This window comes from Symphalangus syndactylus, chromosome 22 (genome assembly GCF_028878055.3).
Source record: "Symphalangus syndactylus isolate Jambi chromosome 22, NHGRI_mSymSyn1-v2.1_pri, whole genome shotgun sequence".
In the NCBI taxonomy this organism is placed as follows: Eukaryota; Metazoa; Chordata; class Mammalia; order Primates; family Hylobatidae; genus Symphalangus; species Symphalangus syndactylus.
This window is the reverse complement of record NC_072444.2, coordinates 35,072,370-35,095,627: the sequence shown is the minus strand read 5'-3', so window position 1 is coordinate 35,095,627 and position 23,258 is coordinate 35,072,370. Positions and strand designations below refer to the sequence as shown.

Sequence of the window (23,258 nt, the reverse complement as noted above, 5' to 3'; positions counted from 1 at the left end):
GGGCCTCCAGGATCTTCTGCAAGGGGATGTGGGTGGGGGCTGGGAGGACTGGCACAGGGTGGGGGACCACCTTGCCAGAGTGGAGGCCCCCCAGGAGGTAGGAGCACCCCTCCTGCTTGGGGAAGACACTGGCCCACGTGGGGTCAGAGGCCACAGCCACCCACCCCACCCTCTTCCCCTAGAGCTGGGTGGTCTGCGTCTCCCCTCCCACACATGGTCCCAGGCCACTGAAAGAAGAACACGGGGAGCTTTCCTCGAAGAATATTTTAATACATTTTAAAACTCATAACAACGTTGTATAAAAACCTGCTGAGGCTGCTGGCACATCTGGGGCTGGGGGCCAGGGGCCCGTGTGGATAGGGCTGGTCTGGAGGAGCGGGTTGGGGCAAGAAGGCATCGCTCATCCCAACACACAAACAGGTCTCCAGCTCGGAAGATTAAACAATCGACTCGGCCCCACCAGCTCCTTTCCAAATCACGGCCCAGCCAGCCCTGAGTGTGGAGTGGGAGAGGGTGTGTGGAGGTTTGTGCTGCCCCAAGTGGGCACCCGCAGATGCCCACCCTCTCCTCCCTGGGCAAGGCACGGAGACCTGAAAACACAGCTCTTTCCTCCACAACAAGGAAAATGATTTAATTCTACAAATTTACAAACCAAAATACAAAAACAAAACATGGAGCACAAAATAAGACGAATTCTGAGTCTCATCGCAGCTCCAGCCGCAGTAGCTGCGCCTGTGGTCCCGGCTGAGTTCTCCCCATGATGGGGTCCACTCTGACCTTCAGAACTTGAGGCTGAAGCCGGGGCCCGCGGCTGAGGCCCCTTGGTTCGTGGTGGTAAGGTGGAAGCCCGTCTCCTTCAGGTCGTCGTCGCCCTGGGACGAGTCGGCTATCGTGAGGACCCTGCCCAAGCCAGCCCCACCTGTGGGCACGCCACACCCGCCAGGCCCCTCACCAGCTGGCTGTAGCCCAGGCCTCCCTCAGGGGGCCTCGGGCTGGTGCCCCGCTTCACACGCTGCTGCTCACTCTTGGCAGGCCATGTGGGGAACATGGAGGGGTCGATGGGGAGGGGGGTCTCGCGGAAATACTCGTGCTTGAGGCCGTCCTCAGCGCTGATCCTCCTCCCGGGGAAGTAGGTCAGGAACCTGGGGGGAAGAGGGCCAGAGGCCCAGGAGGCGCTCGTGTGCTCCACTGGGTCCCCCAAAGATGGGCTGTGTTGGGACGGGGCTCAGGGCATGGGGCGCCAGGCACCAGAGTGGTTCTGGAAGGTGGTGAGCCAGCAGGTGGGCCTCGGACCGGGAAGCCACCGCTATGGCTCGGGACCTCCCGCCGCCCGGCTGCACTGCGCTCACTTGTTCATGAGGTCGAAGCCCTGGTCTGAGAGCAGGGCCCCGAAGCGCTTCCGGAGGTTGTTGTAGGGGTGTTCGCTGAAGGTCATCTTCTTGACTGCTGGGAGCTCGCTGTAGCCGGGCCAGATTTTCTCACTGGGGGTCCCCAGATCCTGAAAGACAGAGGTGCTTCAACAGCCACGCCAAGTAGCCCACAGTGTTGGCACCTGTGTCCCGTCAGAGAAGCCACCAGGAGGGCTCTCAGTGGCCCTGGTCCCCATCTCAACCCAGCACCTGTGCGCCCCCCAGCCCCATTCCTGCAGCTCCTCCACAACCCCACAGTGCACCTGCAGCAGGGCCCAGACCCACCTTGAACACTTTGTTGATCTGATCAATTTCTGACTTCCCGGGGAACAGAGGCTTCTGAGTCAGCAGCTCCCCGAAGATGCAGCCCACTGACCACATGTCCACGGCCGTGGAGTATTCCTAAGAGGCCAGGAGAGGCGTTCAGGAGGGCCAGGGCCTGCAAAGCTGTGGGAGGCTGCATGGGGGGCAGGGGAGGCTGACGCCCAGGACTCACCTTGGCACCAAGCAGCAGCTCTGGGGCGCGGTACCACAGGGTCACCACGACCGGGGTGTAGGCCTTCAGAGGGGATCCGTACTCCCGTGCCAGCCCGAAGTCACCCACCTGCAAGGACAGATGGACGGCTGTGGGTGGGCCCGGACAGGTCTCCCTGGGATGGGCCACTCGGGAGGGGGACTCACCTTGAGGATGCCGGCGTGGCTCAGCAGCAGGTTGGACGTCTTGAGGTCACGGTGCAGGATCCAGTTGTCGTGCAGGTGCTTCACCCCCCGCAGCAGCTGGATCATCAGGGTCTTCACCTCCCCTGGGAGGGAGACAGGCTCCCATGTGGACCCGGCTGCCCCCAGCCCAGGGCACTTAAGGGTGGCCCACTCGCCTTGGCAGCAACAGAGGCTTCTCAGGGCTTTCCCTGTGGATGCAACTGGCCCTCCCTGCAGCAGTGCCACCGTGGGGGTCACCAGGACACTGTCCCCACTTGTGCGCAGAGAGGCCCCTGGGGTGCGGCTGTACCTGGCAGGAAGGGCTGTTTCATGGTCTCCATCAGGCTCTTGAGGTCGTGCTCCACATAGTTCATCACAATGTAGATCTTGTCCATGTTGCTGCCCACCACGATCTCCTGCAAGGCATGGCTCTGTGGATGCTGGGCACCTCCAGGCCCCCACCCACCCCCGCCACCACCTGAACCCGGGCGCAGATGCTGAGGGACAGTAAGGACCTCCGGTGCCACCCAGGAGGCAAATGCTTGCTTCTGTGTGGTCTGTGAAGGGCTCCACTAAGCGCAGGGGAGTGTAGGAAGCACCCGGCCCCAAAACAGCACGGGGCCCTGTCGGAAAAGCCTTCCACCTAGGGCCAGGCGCGGTGGGGCCATGCTCACTCTAACAGTGACGATGTTGGGATGCTGGGCCTTGAGGATGGTGTTGATCTCCCTCAGCGACGTGATCGGGAAGCCCTCCTTCTCCTTCTCCATCTTCAGCCGCTTTAGAGCCACAATTTCATCTGTGAAGAAAACACAGATGGCACTGAAAGGCATTCTCAAAACCACAGTACCAACAGTGGACTCGTTCAGTGAGGACTGCAGGCAGTGCCCAAAGTGTCAGCATTTCACGGAGGGGGATCTCGTTCTAGGTGGCGGCACGTGGGCACCAGGAGAACACCCCAGCTGAGGTCTGGGCAACACCCACGGCTTCCTACTCTCAACACACCACAGACACAGCCACCTACAGCCACCTGGGATCCCAGTGGCCACGCCGACTCCACGCTGACTTCCCCAGCAGAGCCGGCCTCACCTGGGATCCCAGTGGCTGACTCCCCAACAGAGTCCCCGGCTCACACACCTACTTGGGCGGGACGCTGGGAACGCAAACCTGCAGACCAGCCCTGGCACAGACCACTCCACGTACTGGGCCTCGGCCCTGTGGGGCACGCCACCTGCTACTGCAAGGAAGTGGCAAAGCCCCAGGGCCAGGCTGACCTCTGGCTTCTAGAGGCACTGAGGGGTCCAACCTCCAGTAGCTGCTCAGGTGAGGTGGGACCTGGTGTAGTTGCAGCTCTCGGGCAGCCAGCCCCTGCCCCACTTCCCCTTGCCTTTGTGGGGTGAGCCGGGACTCCACCCACCTGTTTTCTTGTCTTTTGCTCTGTAGACCACTCCATAGGTGCCCTCCTCGATCCTGTTCAGGCACTGGAACTCCTCGACGCTCCGGCAGCCCTGGGAAGGAAGCGCCTATGTGAGGTCTCAGTGGCCATGCCAGCTGGAGGGAGGGTGGCTGCGTCCACAGGCACGGCACACCCGGCACGGGGCGGGTGCAGGGCAGAGCCTTGGGACTGGGCCGAGGGTGGGGCTGGGAGTAGCTCAGTTCTTTCAAAGTCTCTTTCCTTGCAAAACCATCTGACACTTTATTATCAAACAAAACCAGTGCGAACAAAAGGCCATCCCAGCCAGGTGCGAGGGCTCAGGCCTGTAATTCCAGCACTTTGGGAGAGCAAGGCAGGATTGCTTGAGCCCAGGAGTTCAAGACCAGCCTGGCCAACATAGCAAGACTCTGTTTTCTTTTTTTTTTTTTTTGAGACGGAGTCTCGCTCTGTCACCCAGGCTGGAGTGCAATGGCGAGATCTCGGCTCACTGCAACCTCCACCTCCTGGGTTCAAGCGATTCTCCTGCCTCAGCCTCCCTAGTAGCTGGGATTATAGGTACGCACCATCACGCCAGGCAAATTTTCGTATTTTTAGTAGAGACGGGGTTTCACCATATTGGCTAGGCTGGTCTCGAACTCCTGACCTCTGATCCGCCCACCGCCTCGGCCTCCCAAAGTGCTGGGATTACAGGCCTGAGCCACTGTGCCGGCCAAAACTCTTTTCTACAAAATAAAAAAATTAGCCAGGCATGGTGGCTTGCGCCTGTAGTTCCAGCTACTCAGGAGGCTGAGATGGGAGGATTGTTTGAGCCTGGGAGGTGGAGGCTGCAGTGAGCTATGATTAAGCCACTCCACTCCAGCCTGGGTGACAGAGACAGACCCAGTCTCCAAAAAAAAAGGCCGTCCTGAGAGTCTGTCAAACTGGATGTGTCCCCTGCTTGTACCAGGATGACACTGAGGATGGGCACTACCTGCCAGGTGCAGCATGATGCCCCATGCCAGGGCACCTCCCCCTGGGTGTACCTTGGGGCCGGTGCCCAGGGCTGGATGTCACGTACTCGGGGTGGCCTGTGGCCCGACGCCTATGCTCAGGAGCACTAAGGGGCAGAGGAGCTCACAAGGCATAGGACAGTCAACAGAGGGCTGCTGCATACGCCAGAGAGAACCTCTCCACCCACAGGCACCAAGGAGGAGGCCGAGTCCCTGCCAGTCTCCCAGGCCCCAGAGGCCACTGGCACCTTCTCAGGCCTGTCCCTTCCAAGTCGCTCCCAGCAATATCCCGCCTTATTGACAGCTGCCTAAACAAAAGGCTTCTGGCCACACATCTACACTGACTCCCGTAGCTGATCCCGATCCAAGCCCTGCACAGATGCCGGTAACAAGGCCTTGTTGCCTACATAACCCGCCCACGCAGGGGGTCAAGTGGAGGGCACTGCTCGGGCAGCAGTGCGGCCGCACGCCCAGGCTGCCTGCCTTTCAAGCCGCAGAGCAGCCCTGCGGGCACCTCCCTGTCCACCCAGTTACGTCCAGCATGAGAAAGAGGCAGGACCTAGAAGCACGAGGGGCCAGTGGCTGTGCCCGCCCATCACTGCCCCAGTGGGCCCAGCAGCCCTGTGAGGCGACAGATGCCAACACGGGGGCCAGGCTTCGCTCAGCCCCTGTGGTAACTCCGATGGCCAATGCAGACAACGGCCCAGGGCGAAGGGAGGGCCTGACCTGCAGGGCCGGCAGGTACTTGGGCAGCTCCTGCTTGAGCTCGATGGGCGACAGGGCAGGGGAGTCTGGCACATAGTCGCCCTCTGTCAGGGCGCTGCTCTGCGGCGTCCCCTCACCCACTTCTTCCTCTGCTTCTTCACTTTCCCCGGAATCTCGGTCAAACCGTGACTCTGGAACTGGAAAAGTTGAACCTAATTACGAAGCTAGGAATAAGCAAGGATCACGAACCTCCCCCTGCCCCGGGGGCATGAAGTGCGTGGCAAGGCTGCCCCGTGTCCTGCTGGGAGGTGCTGGTGCTGGGCTCTCTCTCCTCCCGTGGACACAGGGCACCGACGCCTAGGAGTTGCTGGCAGGCTTGGCTGAGACAGAGCCCGGATGCTGAGCTGGGAGGAGGCATGCGGTGTCATGTGGGGGACAAGCCCAAATCCATGTCCCCCAGGCTGAGGACACAGCCTCACTGCCTGACGGAGGCCAGGCCAGGCCTCTGCTCTGCAGCGACAGGCCCAGAGCCACCATCTGACGGGCCTCCCCTGTGGGGAACTGCGCCTGGGCTTCCCAGCTCCTCGGCCCAGCTGGGCACTCAGGATGCCCTTGATCAGCACTGTGCCTCGCTGAGGAATGCAGGCCCCACTGGCACAGCCTTGAGTGGCCAATGAATCAGGCGGCCTCCCAGCCCCTGGTGTGCCCCACGCCTCGCAGGACCAGCTGTCTTAAGAGAGGGCTGCTGCACTCGGAGACAGACAAGGAGGGGGCTCTATCTCCAGGGTGGCCTCTTACCAACCAAGAGGTGGTTTTCGTTTTCTCGTTCTTCATCTTCACTCATTTCTTCCTCACTTACTTCTTCTGCAAGAGAAAGGAGGCGTCTGCTCAGACCGGCACCAGGGTGAGTGCTGCCACAGGCAGGATGCGGGCTCCGCTTCAGCTAAGCAACAAGTGTTCCCAAGAACGGATGTGGAGGCTGGGCGCAGTGGCTCACGCTTGTAATCCCAGCACTTTGGGAGGCCAAGGCGGGTGCATCACCTGAGGTCAGGAGTTCAAGACCATCCTGGCCAATGTGGTGAAACCCCGTCTCGACTAAAAACCCCATCTCGACAAAAATTATCCGGGCATGGTGGCGCACACCTGTAGTCCTAGCTACTTGGGAGGCTGAGGCGGGAGGATCACCTGAACCCAGGAGGCAGAGGTTGCAGTGAGCCAAGATCATGCCATTGCACTCCAGCCTGGGCAACAGAGCAAGATTCCGTCTCAAAAAAACAAAGAAAAAGAAAGAATCGACGTGGAGGTGTCCTGAGGGAGTCCTAGATAGAAGGGAGTTTCAACTCCCCCGCCCGCCAGCTATTTCTCTGCAGTTTCTAACACTACAGTGAAGTCACAACACCTCACACAGTCATCGCGGTGCCTCACCGGCAGACTGCTCTGACACCTCCTCAGAATTGCTGCCGGTCTCCTCCTCCTCCTCTTCCTCTTCCTCCTCTTCCTCCTCTGATTCTTCACTGGTGCTCCCTTCCTCCTCCTCCTCTTCCTCCTCCTCCTCTTCCTCCTCAGAACCTGAGCCTGATTCCACTGTAGAAAGACAGCAGAGCAGAGGGTGAACCTGGGCCTTCCTGGGCAGCAGTGGTCAAGGCCTTGGCCAGGCGGTTCCAGGTACCTGACGAGGACTCGGCCGAGCTGGTCTTCCTCTCACTGTCGCTGATGTCCTGTAAGTCGGACAGCAGGTCTCTTTCTTCCATTTTCTCTTCTTTTACTTATGAAATAAACCATTAAAGGTGAATTTGGGGAAATGTTTTTAAACAAACAAGCTACCACCACCCCAAAACTAGTGCCTTTCGCATAATGATTAACTTCGCTTGGTATGAAACCAGCTCATCCACAGACGCTGGAAGCCACTTCTCTAATGGGGCCAGTGGCGAATGTCCCAGAGGATAAACACACGTCCTGTGTCCTGGCCGCACACAGACACTCACAGTCCCTCTCACGACACGAGAAGACTTCAGCCAGCACATCTCTCACTTTCTTCTGAAGCGGTTACTTAGCTGGGCTTTAAATGAATCTTACACACTTATGCCAAACATCCCCCAGAAAGGACTCACACTGTGCTGGCTTCTGCGCAGGCGCCGGCCTGGCCTCACCTGGCTTCCGGCTGTCTCCCAACTCAAACCGCTCCCGCGGCGGCCGAGGTGGGCTGCGACTCCAGTGGCTGGCTTTCACTTTGTCGCTATAGTCCTCTCTCATCGTTCGGTGATGTGCAGACACTGGCGCGCAGAGCAGAGAGAGAGACGGCACTAGCAACTCTGCCTTCCTCAAAAGGCCCCACCTGGCACAGCTGCCTCGTCTCCCACACCCACACCTGGCAGACACACCCACAGCATGCACGGGGCGCTGACAGCATCAGGGTCAGAGGCCAGGAAGCCCAGGGAGAAAAAGCTCCAACTTGGAGGCCGTGAGCCCGAGGACCCAGGTGGACCTTCTAGACTGATCTTCACTGGTCAAAAAGGGGTGGGAGAAGATTCTGGAAAGATGGAGTAGGAAGCACTGGGAATCAGTCTCCCCACCTAGACAACAATTGCATCACAGGATCAGTCCTATGCAACTACTGAGGTGCTCTGGAGTCTACTGAAGGTTTGCAACCTCAGGGGAAATCTTGGGAGAGTAAATTGTGATTCATTAATCAACGTCACCGCTTCGCACATTAGTGGCTCCCACCTCACTCCCCACAGTGGCAGGCAGCAGCCTGCATGCAGCTCGCCGGACCCAGGTGGGCAGATGGACACACACACCCGAGGTCAGTGTGACAACTGTGTGTCCCACCCCAGAGGCATGAAGAGGCAGCAGCCACGGCCACCCCCAAGATGAAGGTACTTCCAGGGCATGAGCACCACGTCCCCCTTTGCCCCCTTCATTTGTCTCTTATCCCCCTTTAGGAGGCAGACGCTTCAGGACAAGAACATTAAAAACAACTGTATTGACGGGAACGTCAAAAAGTGGCTGCACATGACCAGGGAAAGGCTCAGGCTCAGAAAAGACCCGTGTAGACCCCGAGTTTCCACAACAGGCAGACCCCACAGACACAGCCCAGCACAACCAAAACAAGTGCACACCCTTGAGTGGGGACCAGGAAGAATCACATCACGAGCTTCAAATGTCCATTTTTTTTGACTAAGAAAAACACAAGAGAGCCGGGCATGGTGGCTCATGCCTGTAATCCCAGCACTTTGGGAGGCTGAGGTGGGTGGATCACAAGATCAGGAGTTCAATACCAGCCTGGCCAAGATGGTGAAACCCCGTCTCTACTAAAAACACAAAAACATTAGCCGGGCATGGTGGCGGGCGCCTGTAATCCCAGCTACTGGGGAGGCTGAGGCAGAGAATTGCTTGAACCCAGGAGACAGAGGTTGCAGTGAGCCGAGATTGTGCCACTGTACTGCACTCCAGCCTGGCGACAGAGTGAGACTCTGTCTCAAAAAAAAAAAAAAAAAGAAAAAAAGAAAAAAAAAACGAAAAACACAAGAGAAACAAACAGGAGAGTGTGTCCCATTCAGAGGGAAAAAAAAGAGGCCAACAGACACGGTTCCTGAAAATCACCTGACGGCAGATGCCCCAGACAAAGACTTTAGGGAACTGTCTTAACCTTCAGCTCCTCAGAGAACGAAAGAAAGATTTGGAGAAAGTCAAGAAAATGACACGTGAACAGGACAGAAATATCAACAGAGACAGAAGATCCAACAAGAAACCAGAGAGAAATTCCAGAGCCAATAAGTACATGCTCACAACAGACACTAAAAAGTAAATATTCACAACAGAAACTCACAGGCAGAAGAAATAACCGGTGAGCCTGAAGACACAACAATAAAATCACGTCGTCTGAGGAAAAGAAAGCAGAAGAGACTGAAGAGAAGTGAGCAGTGCTGAGCGGCCTCGGGGACCCCAACAGACTTGTGGGAGCCCAGGAAGGAGGAGAGGAGCAGAGAGGGTATCTGAAGAATTCCTTAAAACCCCCACATTGGATGAAAACCATGAATATAAACATTAGAGAGGCTCAATGAGCTCCAGGTAGAATAAAATCAAGAGACCCACACGAAAACCCATTATTAAACAGTTGAAAGCCAAAGGCAAAGAGAATCTTCAAAGCATCCAAGGGATCCTCAATGAGATCATCAGATTAAAGCATCCAAGGGATCTTCAATAAGATCATCAGATTTCTCATCAGAAACTTTGGAGGCCAGAAGACAATGGGCTGAAATATTCCCAGTGAAAAGGAAAAACTATCAGCTAGGCATGAGGGTTCCTTGAGCCCAGGAATTCAAGACCAGCCTGGGCAATACAGGGAGACCTTGTTTCTACTAAAAAATGAGCCGGGTGTGGTGGCACACGCTACCCCTGTAGGTCTCAGCTACGCGGGAGGCTGAGGTGGGAAGATTACTTGTGCCCAGGAGTTCGAGGTTGCAGTGACCTATGATCGCTCTACTGCACTCCAGCCTGGGCAACAGAACTGACACTGTCTCAAAACAACAACAAGTGTCTTGACAGAACAAGACACTGTCTCAAAACAACAACAAAACTGTCAACCAAGAACCACGTATCCAGCAAACTTTCCTTCAAAGGTGAGAGAGAAATGAGGATATTCCCAGATAAACAAAAGCAGAGGGAGTCCATTACTACTAGACCTAGACCTGCCCTGAAGAATAATAAGCTCCAGGGAGTTGTGTGGGGTGTAAGGAAAGGACACCAGACAGAAACCAGAAGCTGGGTGAAGAAATAAAGATCTCCATTGAGGTGAGGACGTGGGTGACTATAAAAGCTTGTACTGGCTGGGCACAGTGGCTCACACCTGTAATTCCAGCACTTTGGGAGGCCGAGGCGGGCGGATCACGAGGCCAGGAGATCGAGACCATTCTGGCTAACACGGTGAAACCCTGTCTCTACTACAAATACAAAAAATTAGCTGAACATCGTGGCGGGTGCCTGTAATCCCTGCCACTCGGGAGGCTGAGGCAGGAGAATCACTTGAACCCGGGAGGCAGAGGTTGCTGTGAGCTGAGATCGCGCCACCGCACTCCAGCCTGCGGGACAAGAGCAAAACTCTGTCTCCAAAAAAATAAAAGGCAGGGGCAAAAAGCAAGCACAGGAACCAAGCACTCGCCTGTGAAAACAAGTGCGCAACACCAGTGGGCAGCAGACACCCGTCCCGCCGAGCACAGCTGCCCACCGCGCCGCCTACCCTCCCTGCGGGCCTCCCGCTCCTTGCGCCGCTCCTCCGCCCGCCGCTCGCGCTCCTTCTGCTCCCGCTGCTCCTTCTGCTGCTCCCGCATCTTGCGCTCCCGCTCCCGCTTCCTTTCTAACTGCTCCAAGCGGTCCCTGCAAGAGGCACACACCATCATTCCCCCTAAACAGAAAGCTTGCTTATCGCGTTTTTGTCCAAATTTGTAAACTGGCTTTCCATGTAGTTCAATCCATGAAGTTTTTTTTTCTTTATTTTTTTATTTTATTGAGACGGAGTCTCTATCTGTCCCCCCCAGGCTGGAGTCTGGTGGCACGATCTCGGCTCACTGCAACCTCTGCCTCCCGGGTTCAAGCGATTCTCCTGCCTCAGCCTCCCGAGTGGCTGGGACTACAGGCGCCCACCACTATGCCGGGCTAATTTTTGTATTTTTAGTAGAGACAGGGTTTCACCATGTTAGCCAGGATGGTCTCGAACTCCTGACCTTGCGATCCGCCTGCCTCGGCCTCCCACAGTGCTGGGATTACAGGCATGAGCCACCGCACACGGCCACGTTGTTTTCATTTTTATTTAGTTCAAGATATTTTCTGTTTTCCTTATGATTATTTCTATGAGCCATGGGTTATTCAGAATTGTGTTGTTAAATTTCCTAACATTTGAAGATTTTCCCAGGTTTCTTTCTGTTAATTTCTAATTTAATTCTTTTGTAGTGCAATGGCGCAATCCCGGCTCACTGTAACCTGTCTCCCAGGTTCAAGCGATTCTCCTGCCTCAGCCTCCTGTGTAGCTGGGGTTACAGGCGCCCACCAGCACGCTTGGCTAATTTTTGCATTTTTACTAGAGACAGGGTTTTACTTTACCATGTTGGCCAGGCTGGTCTCAAACTCCTGACCTCAGATGATCTGCCCACCTCGGCCTCCCTCGGCCTCCCAAAGTGTTGGGTTTACAGGCACGAGCCACCGTGCCCGGCTGCCATTTCCAATTCTATTAATAAATGATCCATTTCTTTCCATTCAATCAGTGTCTGCTTCAAGGATTCTGGGCTCTGTGGTGAGATGCATTCACACGTATCGCTGCTGCATCTTCCTGCTGTGCTGGCCTTTTTGTGGCTGTGGAGCCCTTGCTCCTTGTTGTTTCAAGCTTTTTTTTGAGACGGGGTCTTGCTCTGTCGCCCAGGCTGGAGTGCAGCGGCGCGATCTCGGCTCACTGCACCCTCCATCTCACGAGTTCAAGTGATTCTCATACCTAAGCCTCCCAAGTAGCTGGGATTACAGGCGTGCGCTACCACACCCAGGTGATTTTTGTATTTTTAGTAGAGACGGGGTTTCACCATATTGGCCAGGCTGGTTTCTAATATTTCTTAACATCTTTTTTGTCTGGTGTGAGTACAGCCATTCAAGCTCTCCTATGAGAGCTGATGTTTGTACGCTGCGTCTTTTCCCATTCTCTAGCAGACACAGCATACAGTTAGATCTTGTTTTTCTATCTGATAATCTGCCCCGTCTGTTTGGGGCATAGAGACCTTTCACATGTCATATAATTACACGTACGGTTGGATTTACTTTTCTGGCTTTGTTCTGTGTCTTTTTTATTCTTCCCTTTTTGATTTTAAATTACATATGTTTAGCATACCATTTTAATTTGTTATTTGTACTTTTTAAAAAGTTGTTTTCTTAGTGGTTGCTCTAGGGATCACAATATTCCTCACAATACTAGCCCAATATAAAACTGTTGTAATACAGCTTCATTCCGTCTTCTTTGTGCAGTCCATTTACGTTACATACCACGACAACACAGTGTAATTATTTTATACAATCATAGTTCCAGTAAAACCTAAGATGTGAGGAGAGATATTTATAGGATATTGATGTCAACCTACACTTGCTATCTGCAGTGCCTGTCCTTCTTTCCTGAGGATTCAAGTTACCGTCTGGTGTCATTTCCATTCAACTTGAAGGTCTTCCTTTAGTATTTCCTTTAAGGCAGGTTTCGCCAGCAATGAATCTCACCAGTCTCTGCTTCTCAGGGAATGTCTTTCTTTCCCTTTTACTTGTGTAGAATGGTGTTGATTCCTGGCTGACGGTTCTCCTCTTTCAGCAGCCTGAATATGCCGCTCCACTGCCTTCTGGCCTCCACTGTTTCTAAGAAGTCAATGGCTGGCGGTATTGAAGCTCCCCTTTCATGGGATGGGTCATTCTTCTCTGAGGCCTTTCAACATTTTCTCTTTGGCCTTCGCAAGTTGGACTATGATGTGACTTTGTATTTCTTCTAGTTCAAACTTCCTGTGCTCTTCAATGTGCAGACTTTTTTAAAAATTCAAATCTGGGAAGTTTTTAACCATTATTGTAAAAAATATCTTTCCTCTCTCCTGGAACCCCCATTCGACGTGTTTTGGTACAGCAGATGTTGTACCAAGGGTTTCTGAGGCTCTGTTCATTTTTCTTGTTTTTTTCTCTCTGTTCTTCAGAATGGATAATTTCTACTGCTCCATCCACAAGTTGTTTCCAAGCCTTTACTAAACTGAACATCTGGACACTCAGACAGTTTCTACTGATGATGTTCTTCCTCAATACGGGTCACACTGTCATACTTCTTTGTATTTTAGATAATACATTTGTAAAAGGCCGGGCGCGGTGGCTCACGCCTGTAATCTCAGCACTTTGGGAGGCCAAGGTGGGCGGATCACGAGGTCAGGAGATCGAGACCACGGTGAAACCCCGTCTCTACTAAAAATACAAAAAATTAGCCGGGCGAGGTGGCGGGCGCCTGTAGTCCCAGATACGCGGGAGGCTGAGGCAGGAGAATGGCGTGAACCCCGGGGGGCGGAGCCTGCAGTGAGCCAAGATCGTGCTACTGCACTCCAGCCTGGGTGAAAGAGCGAGTGTTACCGAGGCCTGTCTGGTTGTCTGTGAAATCCATCTCCCTCATAGCTTACGGCCACCCCGGTCTTTCCCATATGCCTATTTTAATTTTCAACCTTGGCTTCCTAGGGGTCACCACCATGTCTGCACAGCTTAGCAATTAGCCAGCACTGGAAAGAGGCTCGGCTGAAATACCTCGAGCCACAGTAAGGCTTCCTTGGCCCATGGATGTGTGTGGACAGGGAGCACAATGAAAGTGCAGGCTTCATTCGCATCTGCGGCGGCTTCTATTTTCTGCTAGGTCCTTTCACACAGCTGCATCCTCAGGGCTGGTGGGGAGTGGGTGGCGGCTCGAGCTCTCTCCAGTCTCTGCTGCATGTCTTTGGCTAGATCACAGCTGCTCCCAACCACACTGTACTTCATTCTAGCAGACCTCTTGGCCTTTTCTTCTTCCCTCCACTGAGGATGCTGATGGGCAAGGCCACTGTCCACTGCTCTAAACGGAGTAACCCCTTCCAAGGCAGCAAAAAAACTGCAGGTCCTGCAGCTGCCCTGTCCCAGTGGAACCTCTGTGCTTCCCAAGCACAGAGTGGAGGCAGTAAAGGGAGCAGCTCTCAGGCCAGAAGGTCAGATTCTTACTGCTTTCACCCACAGCTCGGCAGTTTTTCAAGCATCAGTGCTTCTCAGATTATCCTCATCAGTTTCCTTTTTGTCAGAGACAAGGTCTCCCTACGTTGCCCAGGCTGGCCTCATGTGGTCCTCTGGCCTTAGCCTCCCAAGTAGCATATGCTACCACACCCAGTTCTGGATTGGCTGATCTGAATCAGCCCTACCCAAAGTCTGCCCCCAACAATTTTTGCTCCTTCACTCTCCTGTCTTTACCTTCTGGGAAATCAATATGACAGCCCAAATTTCATCTACCAACCTCCACTTCTATCCCAAGCTCTACTCTCGTGGGACAAGGCACACTCAGTGTCTGGCACAGGGCGTGGCATACATGAATGCCATACATTAACAGGAACTAGGCCAACTGAAACCTTGCTCACCCCACAGTGGTCTCGGACCTTGACCCCTGGGCCTCAGTGTCTCCCACACCCTTTGGCATCAACAAGAACCAGCGCCCTCTCTTCATCTTTACATGCTGTGCACCCACCCTGGCTGCTGGCAACCATTGCTGCCCATGCCCTTCCACTTCAGACTCCTCCCTTCCTGGAGCAGCTCGCAAGCTTTCTCTGGACTCACTCTGAAGGCAGAGATGGGCCTGCTCACACCTGGCCTATAGCCTTTTTCCTGGTTCACAGAACAGATCAGGGGCTACACCGATGTTCTTTCTTGAAAATTTGGCTTATAAAGGGGAATGAACATACAGACTAATGGCCAGGAGTCCTAGGAGTCCAGTGTCCCGATTTCCAGACTGTTTCAAGGTTTTTGGGATCTCCCTTCTTCTTTTTTTTTGAGACAGAGTCTCACTCTGTCAACCACGCTGGAGTGCAGTAGCGCAATCACAGCTTTCTGTAGCCTTGACTTCCCAGGCTCAAGGGATCCTGCCACCTCAGCCTCCTAAAGTGCTAGGATTACAGGCATGAGCCACTGCGCCTGGCCGGACGTGCAGATTTCTGATCCCTTCATTGTCTTCCCTCAATCAAATCACACCCGTTCTTGACTTCCAGATGCAGTAAAAACTCACTCCCTCAGGACAGTTCTCTTGGTCAGCCTCGTCGAGTGTTCACTGTGCTGTTTCCATTCCATGTCTAACACTTCTGCACCAAATGTGACTTTTTTTTTTTTTTTTTTGAGACGGAGCCTCGCTCTGTCGCCCAGGCTGGAGGTGCAGTGGCGCCATCTTGGCTCACTGCAAGCTCCACCTCCCGGGTTCACGCCATTCTCCTGCTTCAGCCTCCCGAGTAGCTGGGACTACAGGTGCCCACCACCATGCCCGGCTAATTTTCTGTATTTTTTTTAGTAGAGACGGGTTTCACCATGTTAGCCAGGATGGTCTCCATCTCCTCACCTCGTGATCCGCCCACCTCGGCCTCCCAAAGTGCTGGGATTACAGGCATGAGCCACCACACCCGGCTCAAATGTGACTTCTATTGCCAAATTCTTCTTCGTTGCTATGACAGTACACATCACCACAACTCTTTAATTAAAGTCCTCAACTGACCCAGTCCGCTTACCTTTCTCTCCTGGAATGCTCCCTTGCCATCTCCCTTCTCTTCTGTCTTTCCCATTCCCGGCGAGCTTTATCCTGTTCTTCTCGATGTCGTTTCCGACGTTCGTGCTCTCTTTCTTTTTCTTTCACTCTAGCATGCTTCCCTAATGAGAAATAAAGTGTCATGCAAAGAAACCTCACTTCAAAAATTTCACATGAAGCCGGGCATGATGGCTTACACCTGTAATCCTAGCACTTTGGGAGGCTTAGGCGGGCGGGTCACCTGAGGTCAGGAGGTCAAGACCATCCTGGCCAACATAGTGAAACCCCATCTCTACTAAAAATACAAAAATTAGTTCGGCTTGGTGGCAGGCACCTGTAATCCCAGCTACTAAGGGAGGCTGAGGCAGGAGAATCGCTTGAACCCGGGAGGCGGAGGTTGCAATGAACAGAGATCACGCCACTGCACTCCAGCCTGGGGAAAAGAGTGAGACTCCGTCTCAAAAAAAAAAAAAAAAAAAACCCACATGAAAATGAAATTAAGGCCGGGTGCAGTGGCTCACGCCTGTAATCCCAGCACTCTGGGAGGCCGAGGCGGGTGGATCACGAGGTCAAGAGATCGAGACCATCCTGGCTAACATGGTGAAACCCCATCTCTACTAAAAATACAAAAAATTAGCTGGGCTTGGTGGCGGGCACCTGTAGTCCCAGCTACTCGGGAGGCTGAGGCAGGAGAATGGCATGAATCCAGGAGACGGAATTTGCAGTGAGCCGAGATCTTGCCACTGCACTCCAGCCTGGGCGACAAAGCGAGACTCCATCTCAAAAAAAAAAAAAAAGAAATTAAATCAAGAACACTAAATATTTAAATAATGATGTTAATGTTAAGTAATCCTAATTTTTTTTTTTTTTTTTTTTTTTAAAGAGACAGGGTCGGCCGGGCGTGGTGGCTCACGCCTGTAATCCCAGCACTTTGGGAGGCTGAGGCGGGCGGATCACGAGGTCAGGAGATCGAGATCATCCTGGCTAATATGGTAAAACCCCGTCTCTACTAAAAATACAAAAAAAATTAGCCGGGCGTGGTCATGGGCGCCTGTAGTCCCAGCTACTCAGGAGGCTGAGGCAGGAGAATGGCGTGAACCCGGGAGGCGGAGCTTGAAGTGAGCCGAAATCGCGTCACTGCACTCCAGCCTGGGTGACAGAGCGAGACTCCGTCTCAAAAAAAAAAAAAAAAAAAAAGAGACAGGGTCTCACTATATTGGCCAGGCTGGTCTTGAACTCCTGGGCTCAAGTGATCCTCCATCCTTGTCCTCCCAAAGTGGTGGGATTATAGGTGTGGGCCACTGCACCCAGCCGAATAATCATTTTATGTTAAATAAAAAACTTTGAAAATAGAAAACTATCTGCAGTAAGCATCTAATTATGAATAAAAAAGAAAAACAATTCTGCTATCACAGAAGAGCAAAATTGTAATATTCGTCTTTAAAACATTTTCTATACTGAATAAACTATAATTAAAATATTAGTTTTATAATAAAAAAATCACTCTTCATAAAGACTATACAACAAAGCTTTGCTATCAGTGCGCTTCTACACTGTGCAATGAAGCCACATTAATTAATCAAGTGTATTTATAATAATGAGATTTAAATCAGGCTCCAGGTCCAATTTTCCTAACACCCGTAAGAACCTCTGGATGTTGGTATGAGATAAAACTGCTCAAGCCAAACCTATTCTTTGGGCTTGACCAAATACCCATTTTGGGGTGTGTTTTTCTCCTATACTTGTTGAATTAAGGTCATTTTAAATGTAAATAAACTGCTCCCAAACAATATAATGGGAGAGAGAAAACCCCAGAGGAAAAATGGACCAGCCATTCTGAATGGTCTGTGACACATGCACACTTTCAGCTAGAGTTTGCTCTCTCTGGTTTTTGGTCTGTGACACACGCATGCTTTCAGCTAGAGTTTGCTCTCTCTGGTTTTTGGTCTGTGACACACGCATGCTTTCAGCTAGAGTTTGCTCTCTATAGCCCTTCTGAATGGTCTGTGACACATGCACGGTTTCAGCTAGAGTTTGCTTTCTCTGGTTTTCAGTCTGTGACACACGCACGCTTTCAGCTAGAGTTTGCTCTCTCTGGTTTTCAGTCTGTGACACATGCATGCTTTCAGCTAGAGTTTGCTCTCTATAGCCCCTCTGAACGGTCTGTGACACAGCATGCTTTCAGCTAGAGTTTGCTTTCTCTGGTTTTTCAGTGGTGCTCTGGGGAAGGCAGAAGAGTAGGAACAGGAAAGAAACCACATTTGAACATGATGTCAAAGAAAGGAAATGCTTCTGTACCCCCTTCTGCTGAATGGCTACGATGCCTACGTTTCTCTTTTCTCTTTTCATCTTTTCTGTGATGAGCTTTTTCTTTCCGAGACATTTGCTGGGGTGGTTTGATGGCCAAAGAATCATCTTCTTCTCCCCTGAAATAAAACACAACAGCACTGCGTCATGCTTGAGAAAGTGCGAAGAAGCATCAGGCTATTATGAGGTTTCTTCAACCCAGAAAAATGTATGATTCAGATAGGAACAAAGCTGAAACATCGTTTAAAAAATTACATTAATTCTCCAACTTTAGGCATCTTCTTTTCTTTTTTTGATGGAGTCTCGCTCTGTCACCCGGACTGGAGTGTAGTGGCGCGATCTCAGCTCACTGCAATCTCTACCTTCCCAGGTTCATGCCATTCTCCTGCCTCAGCTTCCCAAGTAGCTGGGACTACAGGCGCCCACGACCACGCCCGGCTAATTTTTGTCTGGCGAGCAGTGGCGAGATCTTGGCTCACTGCAAGCCCCGCCTCCTGGGTTCACACCATTCTCCTGCGTCAGCCTCCCCAGTAGCTGGGACTGCAGGCGCCTGCCATCACGCCTGGGTAATTTTCTGTGTTTTCAGTAGAGATGGGGTTTCACCATGTTAGCCAGGATGGTCTCGATCTCCTGACCTTGTGATCCGCCCGCCTCGGGCTCCCAAAGTGCTGGGATTATAGGCTGAGCCACCGCACCTGGCCTTTTTTTCCTTTTAAGATGGGGTTTCACCATGTTGGCTAGAGTGGTCTCGAACTCCTGACCTCAGGTGATCAGCCCGCCTTGGCCTCCGAAAGTGCTGAGATTGCAAGTGTGAGCCACCACACCTGGCCTGTGCAAAATCCTATATAGTAAATTTTATTAATCAGTGTTAACACATGGCAAAGTTCTTTACAGGAAGAAGGGGCAAGGGTGTGGAGGGCCACAGACAACACTTGAGACTCAGTCACAACTGTGACATAAAAACCTCAATAGTTATGCTATGTCACAGTAACCCTAGGAAAGAGTAAACCTTAATAGTACAACAGCACACCCTGTCACAGTAACCCTAAGAAAGAGTAAACCTCAATAGTTACAACAGCATGCCTGGTCACAGTAACCCTAGAAAAGAGTAAACCTCAATAGTAGAACAGCTACAACAACACGCCCTGTCACAGTAACCCTAGGAAAGAGTAAACCTTAATAGTTACAATAGCACGTAGTTGTCACAATAACCCTAGGAAGGAACGGCCAGGCCAGGGCTGTGTACAGCTTGGTCTTGCACATCTGTACATCCGCTCACCTGTCTTCCATAGAGTCTTCTCTTCTATACGGGGAGTTCCTTATTGTGATCTCCATGCGGTGATCTCTCAGCTCCCCCTCCTCAAGGGAATCCCGCTTGGAATCCCGGTCATCAGACTAAGAAGCAAAGAGAAAGTTAATCATTTTCTTTATAAATATTTTTTTCTTCACAGATAAAAGTATTTTTAATGATAATCAAACCTGGGCAACATCCAAGAACAAACTTTCATATATACTCTGAATGAGCCAGTGTTAGAAAATATAAAGAAGGCCGGGCGCGGTGGCTCACACTTGTAATCCCAGCACTTTGGGAGGCCGAGGCGGGCGGATCACGAGGTCAGGAGATCAAGACCACGGTGAAACCCCGTCTCTACTAAAAATACAAAAAAATTAGCCGGGCGTGGTGGCGGGCACCTGTAGTCCCAGCTACTCGGAGAGGCTGAGGCAGGAGAATGGCGTGAACTTGGAAGGCAGAGCTTACAGTGAGCCGAGATTGCGCCACTGCACTCCAGCCTGGGCGACAGAGCGAGACTCTGTCTCAAAAAAAAAAAAAAAAAGAAAATATAAAGAACTTTTGGCCGGGCATGGTGGCTCAGGCTTGTAATCCCAGCACTTTGGGAGGCCCAGGCAGGCGGATCACGAGGTCAGGAGCTCGAGACCAGCCTGGACAACACAGTGAAACCCCATCTCTACTAAAAATACAAAAATTAGCTGGGCGTAGTGACAGGAACTGCTTGAACCCGGGAGGCAGACATTGCAGTGACCCGAGATCACACCACTGCAATCCAGCGTGGGCGACAGAGTTAGACTCCATCTTGGGGAAAAAACAAACAAACAAACAAACAAACAAAAACTTTCATTCAAATTTCATCACATTAAAATTACAACTCTCTGTAATCTGAAACCTGAAATGAGAAATTAAAAAACAGCATATATGACAAAGGACATTAGATTCTATGCCAAGTATGTTAGTTGCTTATATGAGCCAGAAATGAATCATAAGGCATATCTTGCAAACCAAATACTTTGTGATACCTCATATGGTACAGGCATCCCTTGGAGATATTTGGGTTTGGCTCCAGAACACCACAATAGAGTGAGTCGCACACATTTTTTGGTTTCCCAACGCATATAAGTTTGGTTTAGGCCGGGCACGGTGGCTCACGCCTGTAATCCCAGCACTTTGGGAGGCTGAGGCAGGTGAATCACCTGAGGTCAGGAGTTCGAGACCAGCCTGATCAACAAGGTGAAAGCCTGTCTGTACTAAAAATACAAAAATTAGCCGAGTGTGGTGGCAGGCGCCTGTAGTCCCAGCTCGGGAGGCTGAGACAGGAGAATCACTTGAACCCAGGAGGCAGAGGTGGCAGTGAGCTGAGATCATGCCACTGCACTCCAGCCTGGGCAATGGAGCAAGACTGTCTCAAAAACAAAAACAAACAAACAAACAAAAAGGCTGGGTGCGGAGGCTCATGCCTGTTGTAATCCCAGCACTTTGGGAGGCCGAGGAGGGCGGATCACGAGGACAGGAGATGAAGACCATCCTGGCTAAAACGGTGAGACCCCATCTCTACTAAAAAATACAAAAAATTAGCTTGGCATGTTGGTGGGCCCCTGTAGTCCCAACTACTCAGGAGGATGAGGCAGAAGAATGGTGTGAACCCGGCCCTGGGTGACAGTGCGAGACTCCGTCTCAAAGTGAGCACATGCTATTGGAAAAATGCTCAATGCGGAGTTGCTACAAACCTTTAACATGGAAAAATTAGAATTATCTGTGAAGCATAATAAAGTGAAGTGCAAGGTATGCCTGTACTCACAAACATCCCAAATGATGCTACAAATATTACCAAAAGAGGTACTTTGCCAATGCCTCTTACCAAATTACTAAAAAGGTTTCCTAAGTACATTACTATGCAAACCAAGAAAGATGTAAAATATTTATATTAATGTCAAGGCAAGTTCCCACTATATTAAAAATACTTAGAGATAATATTATGAATATACTAATGAAATGAGAAAAATTAGTCCAGTTTTGCTAACGACTTAACATTCAAAATATTTTATTCTCCATGTATGCTCAATCTAGATACCACTTTAGTGTGTTAAATGTGCCTTTAATGTCAACTGAATACTTGAATGTTTTTGTTAATTTTTAGAATAGATTTTGGGCTCACCTGCGACATTTGGAAGTACAAAAGAACTTCACCGAAGAAGCGTTGTTCTAATGGAAAAATGAGGGCAAAGAAATTAAATCTCCTTTAAGAAAACCACTTACTTAAAAAACATGGCTTACATTTTTTAAGCGTTTTATCTCTGCTTTCTCCTCTTGTTCCTTCCTTCGTTTCTTTTCCTGAAGAATTTCATCTAAAGTTTTCACTTTCCAAGAGTCCTTTTCATCACCCATTTGAGTTAAAACACTGCAAAAAGAAAAATAATTCAGCCTACATCAGGACACAGCAAGCTATGGTGCTCTGTTGTTTCTAACACTTCAACCTAGTCACTTTTGAGGGATTCAGAATAAATTCTCATTAAGAATAAGAAGTTGTGCCCGGCGCAGTGGCTCAAGACGGTAACCCTAGCACTTTGGGAGGCCAAGGCGGGCGGATCGCTTGAGCTCAGGAGTTCAAGACCAGCCTGGGCAACATGGCAAAACCTCGTCTCTACAAAAAATACAAAAGTTAGCCCAGTGTGGTGGCGCGTGCCTGTATTCCTAGCTACAGGAAGGAGGCAGCTAGAGGCAGGAGGATCACTTCAATCAGAGAGGTCAAGGCTGCAATGAGCCAAGATTGCGCCACTGCACTCCAGCCTGGATAATAAAGTAACACTTGGTTTAAAAAAAAAAAAAAAAAAAAAAGTTAAGTTTTAGGCTGAGGCGGGTGGATCACAAGGTCAGGAGGTCAAGACCAGCCTGTCCAACATGGCGAAAACCCTGTCTCTACTAAAGATACAAAACTTAGCTGGGCGTGGTGGCGGGTGCCTGTAATCCCAGCTACTCGGGAGGCTGAGGCAGGAGAATCGCTTGAATCCGAAAGGTGGAGGTTCCAGTGAGCCGAGATCGCATCACTGCACTCCAGCAAGACCCTGTCTCAAAAAGAGGGGGAAAAAAAAAAAAAAGAAGGATAAGTTGTAACCAAGGCAAGGTGGCGAGCGCCTGTAGTCCCAGGTACTCTGCAAGCTGAGATGGGGGACCGACTGAGCCCAGGAGTTTCAGGCTGAAGTGCGCTTGTGAACAGCCACTGCACTGCAGCATGGGCGACAAAAAAGAGGGATGGGTTCTCAAAAACGACCGCTTGAAATCAAATCTCGTTTCTGTCATTCTTGTATGGTCTTGAGTAACGTAATTCACCTCAGTTTAGTCTTCTGAACAACCAAAATAACAACACCTACGTGATAGTATCGATCGTGGATTAAAGATTATCCGTTTAAAGGCTCTTAACTCAGGACCTGCCACTCATTAAACACTGCTTTTACTGTCAGAATCTGCTAGAAAGACCACTTGGACTACGTGAAGCCATTAGCGCACTGGACAGCTGCACCTTGAGACCGGGGAGATGCTCCGAGATGTGCTCACGAACAAGGCCACCTGACCCGGGCACTGGGCTATTTCCTCGGGTTCAGTCCCGCACACTTGAGGTTCAGCCTGGCAGACGTTGGCTCCAGAGAGCGTTTGGACCCGCCGCCTCCACCACCCGAAGTTCCGGGCGGGATGAGACTGTCCGCGGAAGCGAGGGTGTGGCTCACCCCTGGGCCCAGGTCCGCCCCGCTCTGAGGCCTGCTCGGAAGAAAGACCTCGGTGCGCAGTTCTCGTTGCGCTCCCACAGCTGGCCCGCCCAATCGGAACTCACCCCTACGCCGCCGCCGCTGCCGCCGCCGCCGCCGGTCCCGGAGCCAGAGAAGAAACAGCAACCGCCGCGCTCCAGAAGTATCGTCACTTCCTGTGTTGGCGCGTAATGATGATATAATAGCCGACCTCCAGCCCAGAACTCTGTGCGGCACTTCCTATGTCTGCGCGGGATGATGACGCACGAAACAGCGCTTGCTCAGGTCCAGGACTCCAGAAGAAACACCGCCGTGAGCGCACTTCCGACTTCGGCGCGGGCTGGTGACGCAGGAATCGGGGCTCCGGGTGAGCAACGCCTACTTTTGGA

The 23,258-nt window shown here is 51.8% G+C and overlaps 1 protein-coding gene across 18 annotated transcripts; it reads right to left on the bottom strand.

Moving 5' to 3' along the window:
• Nucleotides 1-249: 249 nt before the first annotated feature.
• CDK11B (cyclin dependent kinase 11B) lies at nucleotides 250-23,254 on the bottom strand. Of its 18 annotated transcripts, none has more exons than XM_055261810.2 (20): nucleotides 22,956-23,254; nucleotides 21,404-21,527; nucleotides 19,115-19,230; nucleotides 17,827-17,954; nucleotides 15,512-15,650; nucleotides 10,474-10,610; nucleotides 7,385-7,507; nucleotides 6,904-6,999; nucleotides 6,660-6,818; nucleotides 6,033-6,098; nucleotides 5,256-5,446; nucleotides 3,523-3,613; nucleotides 2,783-2,904; nucleotides 2,419-2,524; nucleotides 2,091-2,212; nucleotides 1,906-2,013; nucleotides 1,695-1,811; nucleotides 1,350-1,498; nucleotides 953-1,142; nucleotides 250-872 (listed from the first exon to the last, which is right to left on the bottom strand). In XM_055261810.2, exons 2-20 carry the CDS (start codon nucleotides 21,512-21,514, stop codon nucleotides 780-782), a joined length of 2,364 nt encoding a protein of 787 aa, XP_055117785.1. In that variant the 5' UTR covers nucleotides 21,515-21,527; nucleotides 22,956-23,254; the 3' UTR covers nucleotides 250-779. The 18 variants fall into 18 exon arrangements, with proteins under 18 accessions (XP_055117785.1, XP_055117781.1, XP_055117783.1 ...); XM_055261806.2 differs by having other exon boundaries at nucleotides 7,346-7,507; nucleotides 22,956-23,206; XM_055261808.2 differs by having other exon boundaries at nucleotides 5,256-5,431; nucleotides 7,346-7,507; nucleotides 22,956-23,206.
• Between the last annotated feature and the right edge of the window lie 4 nt (nucleotides 23,255-23,258).

Bases quoted from the DNA above. Each gene is read 5' to 3' on its own strand.
- CDK11B (XM_055261806.2), bottom strand. From the start codon at position 21,514: ATGGGTGATGAAAAGGACTCTTGGAAAGTGAAAACTTTAGATGAAATT. The intron at 17,955-19,114 runs GTGAGCGGATGT...GTTTTATTTCAG, and splicing joins GAAGACTCTATGGAAGACAG to GGGAGAAGAAGATGATTCTT. The intron at 7,000-7,345 runs GTGAGTCCTTTC...TTATTTCATAAG, and splicing joins TGCGCAGAAGCCAGCACAGT to TAAAAGAAGAGAAAATGGAA.